Raw genomic sequence first — 5,398 nt, 5'->3', positions numbered from 1 at the left:
ATAAAGAAAGAAAATAGAAGATTTCTAAATTTTTTAGGGTTTGGGGTTTGGGCTTTTTAGTCTTGGTATGGTTGTTCAATTCTTGACTTATTGTCGTTATTCATGCTCTTCACCTTTGCACCAAGGAAATTTATGTGCTGTTCATGACTTTTGGTCATAGATGTTGATTTTTAAAAATTTTTATATTTAGTTGGTTTCTTTGGTTCTTTTGTTCCAGTCCAGTTTTAGAAAGGGAGTATGGGCTTGCACTGTGGAGGATTAATTTGTAATCTGTGTATCTTAAGTACTAAATACCCTTGGTATGATGAGGATATGTGATTTTGCTAGGTGCCTTAAACAAGTTCTGTACTTACGGAATTACAGAATGGTTTGGGTTGCTCAGAGCCTCATCCAGCTGGACCTTGAACACTTCCAGGGATGGGGTATCCACAGCTTCTCTGGGCAACCTGTTCCAGTGCCTCACCACCCTCACAGTAAAGTCTTTCTTCATAATATGTAACCAAATCATTCTCATCTTTTAGTTTAAAACTGTTCCTCATTGTCCTATCACTTACCTGCCCTTGCAAAAAATTGCTCTCCCTAGTTTTCCTAATAGCCCTTTTAAGTACTGGAAGGCTGAAATAAGGTCTTCCCAGAGGCTGAACGACCCCAACTCTCTCAGCCTCTCTTCACAGCAGAGGTTCTCCAGCCCCCTGATCCCCTTCGTGGCCTTCTCTGGACTCACTCTAACAGGTCCATGTATTTCTTGTAGTGAGGACCCCAGAGTTGGACACAATGCCCCAGATGAAGTCTCACAGGGGCAGAGTAGAGGGGGAGAGTCACCTTCTTAAACCTGCTGGCCACTCTTATGATGCAGCTCAGGGCAGTGTTGGCTCTTTTAGGCAGACTGTTGGCTCATTTCCAGGTGGCCTTCTCTGGACTCACTCTAACAGGTCCATGTATTTCTTGTAGTGAGGACCCCAGAGTTGGACACAATGCCCCAGATGAAGTCTCACAGGGGCAGAGTAGAGGGGGAGAGTCACCTTCTTAAACCTGCTGGCCACTCTTATGATGCAGCTCAGGGCAGTGTTGGCTCTTTTAGGCAGACTGTTGGCTCATTTCCAGGTCTTCATCCACAAGAACCCCAAGAGTTTCTCCACAGGTATCAGTTCTGCAGACTGTTGGCTCATTTCCAGGTCTTCATCCACAAGAACCCCAAGAGTTTCTCCACAGGTTTGGTATCAGTTCTTGTCCCAGTCTATAGTCATGTCTGGGATTGCACCAACCCAGTTGCAGCACATTGGCTACAGCACCTAGCCTTGTTGAACTTCATGACGTTCTTGTGGCCCCATATTGTGGGTCTCTTGGCTCTCCACAGGGCCTGTAGCCTGGAGGGAAAAAAAGGGTTTTGGCAAGATACAGCTGTTAAAATGTGCAGTTTTGAGTATTGTATTCCCCAAAATTTGCTTGTTCTTTGCCCAAATTTGTGCATGTGTTAAATAAAGCTACCTATTTGCAGTAGACTGTGGATAGTTGCTCTTTATTAAACTCAATTTAGTTACAAAATCTGAGAGAAAATGTGGTTGATAACTCTGGAGAGATGGGTGTTAGGAAGGGAAGACATAACAAAGTGCTCATGTGACACTATAGGATAGAGATGAATAGAAATTATTTGGGATGATAGGAAGACAAGCATGGGTCATCTCAACTGTGCCCTTCTTAAGCTTTGCTGTAGAAGCAAACCTTGAAGAGATACTAAAGCGTAAAGCTGATTTGGAGAGTAGGTAAATTTCACTTTGAAACTATGCTTTATGGGGTTTTTATTCCCCATTTTAAAAGACCCTAGAAATTGCTGCTGGTTCTCAAAGACATGAAAAATTCATGGATTTGTTTATGGCATTTTGCATGTAAACTTCAGGTACGGTGGAGAAGCACAAATGAGATTTCCGTCAGCTGTCCCTCCTTCAAGCAACATTGGATTTGTTTCGAGTTCCCCCATTTCTACCAGTAAGTAGGACAGGCTTTTTTTTTTTCCTTAAATATGTTGTGTTTTATCTTCTCACAAGTACCTCTCTTCTTTTTGTCTGAAACAGACTTTGTTTTTTCACTGACTGGTTAGCTACTGACAGAGTTTTTCCACTTCTTGTGCATGATTTTTGGATTTAGTGAGGGGGTCGCGTTATCTCAAAATGTGTCTTCTTGTTGGATGTAATCTGTTAAGATGATGTGAAGAAGGTGTACATTTGTTACTGCCAGAATCACTTCAGCAGCCAGAAAAAAATTTATCAGCAGTATCATTGAAACTTTACAATGCTTAGTTGGTTGCTGTGTAGCTCTAACAGTATCTTCGTACTGTGTCATTATTAAACCTCTGCAGATACTGCTATGGGAAGGAAGGAAGGAAAAATTTTAATCAAGAACTGAGCTAGTGATTTGGAGTGATTTTTTTCCCTGTAGAACCTCTAGCTTCAACATTTAGTTTCTGGTTAAGTCTTCAGTGCGACCTACAAATGAGCAAAGTGCCTATTGTTTTCTCTCAGAACTTGATGCTTGTTGGAGTGGAGGCTTTTTTGTATACTCAGATTCACTTAAATTACAGTTGCTTTGGGAAGTGTCTCTTAATATGTGCTGCTTAAATCCAGATCCTAAGGGGTTTTAAAAAAACTATCGTAATGATTAATTTGAAACTCATTGAATTGTTGAATTAATTATCTTTTTTTATCAAATCAGTGTGTAAGGTCCTGTACCCTTACTTTACATGTGACATTCAGTTTTACACAACAAACTTGGGAAATGAACTTCTTTGCCTGGAACGCAGAGAAATTCCATTTCTCTCCCCTTTTTTGACATATGTCCAAATTCCTAAGTATTGGAGAAAGATGTGTTGGGCTGGGATGAATTTTTGGACAAACACTTGACCCTGTTTTCAGGATTATTAACTGCTATTGAAACACTAAGATGAGTGGCTGATTTTAATGCATTAGTGGCATCACGTTTCAAGCCTTACTGTGTGGAACAGTGGCAGCTGAGGCATGGCTTAAGATTGTAAAATTAAATCCAAGTTGAAAAGAGCAGCAGCTATGGGGAGAAAAGGTGCTAGGAGCAGACTGGGTATGAAAGTAAGGTGTGGAGGAAATGACAGGAAGCTCTGTGTCAATTTTAGAAGTAACTGTATTTTTCCGAAGTCTAAATGTTTGGATGTAGTTGTCATATTTTGTCATACAAACCTAGTATCAAAGCATGTGTTTCCATTTTGCTTCAGTAACAGGTCCAGGTGGAAGATGGCACCATTCTTCTGCTACTCCTTTCTTGGTTTGCTCAAAGGGTAGAGAACTGTCATGTGAAATTAAGATTCTGATATTGTGGATGTCCCATGTGGTGGGTCAGACAGTGCTGACAGAAATTCTTTAAAACAACTTATAAATTTGCATGTGAAACTGCATTACAATAATGTTAGCATTAAAAGGTCAGGCACTTTTAACTCAATGCCATCTTTTCCCCACTGTTGAACGTCTAGACATGCATTTGCATGCTTCTTCTCTTCAAGTTTGTGCTTTGCTTAGCACACAGAAGAATGTGCTCTGAGAATGCATTTGCACAGTGTTATCCTCTGTGCTGTTGTGTGTTGCGAAGTTGAGAGTACTGTAGTGAATTAGGTAAGAAGGATTGATTCTTTGATAAAAGCCAGATGTTCAGAGTACCAGTTTTCTGGCCTTTTCTGTGACAGATCATCTTAGTTGCTGATGGTACAGGGATGTCTTTGTAGATGAGCAGAGGTGTTACTCACATTTTGGCGTGTTAAGTTAGGTAATCGGACTTAATTTGCAGGAGGGGTGAGTATTCCTAGCTGAATTTGAGGCTGTGAACAGTCTCAAACTTAGTGTTCCAAGTTAACAGTGTTTGTGTAGTGCCTGCCCTGTAGTGCCTGCCCGCGCAGGGAAGCAAGCAGCCATCTCGGTGTGAGTGATAAAGCAAGCTCCAACTTCATTGTTAGTTCGGTTCTTCTTTTATACGGTACACGATAAATGCACCTATTCATCCTTGAGCATTACCTAAGAGCATTACCTGAGCTCTAAAAGTTACATTTATATACTGCTTGCGGTGGCAGCTGTGAAGAACTCTTCTTTATGCTCTGTAGAATTCTTCTTTGCTCTCTGGGATAGCCTGCCCTTGGGCTTGCAACATTATGCTGAGGAGCTAAATTCTAATGCTGAGAAGCTAAATTCTTGAGGCCTACTTCCTAGTTATATACTCAAAGTTCCCATGGGCCTTTGCTTGACTCTTGCTCGCACAGTGCTTTCTTGGGGCCGTGCCCCTGTTCCCTTAGCCATTCTTCAACAAGCCCTATGTAAAAATGAAGAGTAATAATACGAGTCTCTTTCAGTCGAGTGCTCAAAAGTAAAATTGGTATTCTTTGAAAAGATCTAATGACTGAATGTGAGTGCTTTGAGAGTATGTGCCCATATCAAGAATGGGAGCAGTCAGAAGGTGAAGAATGGCAAAAAGTAGATGGACAGTATTGTATTCTGTTCAGGGAGCAGATGGTGTGCAGTAGATAACACACGAATGCTGGGGAAAAAATGCTTAATAACTGTTTTTCCACAAAATGTGTCCATTTGGTTCACTTGTGGAGTGTTGAGTTGATAAGAAATTACTATAATTTGATACCTAACTACAAAACCTTTTGTAATGGTTCTAACTTTAAAGTACTTGATTTAACGAATCTACTGCTTCTGCACAGATATTTTATGGGTTAGATTTTGGTTAATAATTTGATTGTTTTTAACAAACCTAACTTTATTTCTCCTCCCTTTTTAGGTTCCCCTTTTCATTCTGATAGTCCATATCCCAGTCCTGGCTTTCTGACCTCTGGACAAGGTAACACCTTCTTTTCTTCTAGAGGAACAAATATATTTATTTTTTTCAGCCAGGCTTTTTTATTGGCATTGAAATGAGTAATATTTGCCTGCTTTTACCCTAGGTTTAGCACCTCCTACTTTGTCAGCTCCCGTGTTGCCTTCTGGGAATTCCATTTCTCACCCTGGCACATCCGTTAGTGGAGTGATGGGTCCTGAGATAGTATTTTCTGGAAGACACAATGGCATCTGCATATACTTTGCTCGGATTATAGGGTAAGGTGTTCGAGGAAAAAGGTGTTCTGTCACTCAATGTGTTTTGTAGCTTTTCTTTCCACTAATGCTGTAGGTGGTGAATTCTGTCTTAATAGCATTTAAATTAGAAATTAGTAAATTGCATTTTTATGTTGTGTTTATTAAATACCTGTTGAAACAGTATGTTGTCTTTGTAGCTCTTTTAATAATAATACATTCAGTGAAAGCCCAGGGCAGGAAAGTTGCTCAGACATTCACCCTGAAATCAAGTGCATATGCACAACTCTGAAGTCTGCAATTTTGTTTTT

The 5,398-nt window shown here is 40.3% G+C and overlaps 1 protein-coding gene across 1 annotated transcript in view; it reads left to right on the top strand.

The window, feature by feature from the left end:
* The first annotated feature begins 974 nt into the window (after positions 1-974).
* The window catches only part of NUP155 (nucleoporin 155kDa), an 18,339-nt gene continuing 13,915 nt past the window's right edge, over positions 975-5,398 (top strand). Inside the window, exons 1-4 of the mRNA XM_009083910.1 lie at positions 975-1,141; positions 1,898-1,986; positions 4,798-4,857; positions 4,961-5,111. Of these exons, the coding sequence (XP_009082158.1) occupies positions 975-1,141; positions 1,898-1,986; positions 4,798-4,857; positions 4,961-5,111 (467 nt within the window). The remainder of the gene's footprint in view (positions 1,142-1,897; positions 1,987-4,797; positions 4,858-4,960; positions 5,112-5,398) is intronic.

Source organism: Acanthisitta chloris, unplaced genomic scaffold (genome assembly GCF_000695815.1).
Source record: "Acanthisitta chloris isolate BGI_N310 unplaced genomic scaffold, ASM69581v1 scaffold9841, whole genome shotgun sequence".
NCBI lineage: Eukaryota > Metazoa > Chordata > Aves > Passeriformes > Acanthisittidae > Acanthisitta > Acanthisitta chloris.
Note: the sequence above shows the minus strand (reverse complement) of the source record. Positions and strands in the feature narration are given on the sequence as shown.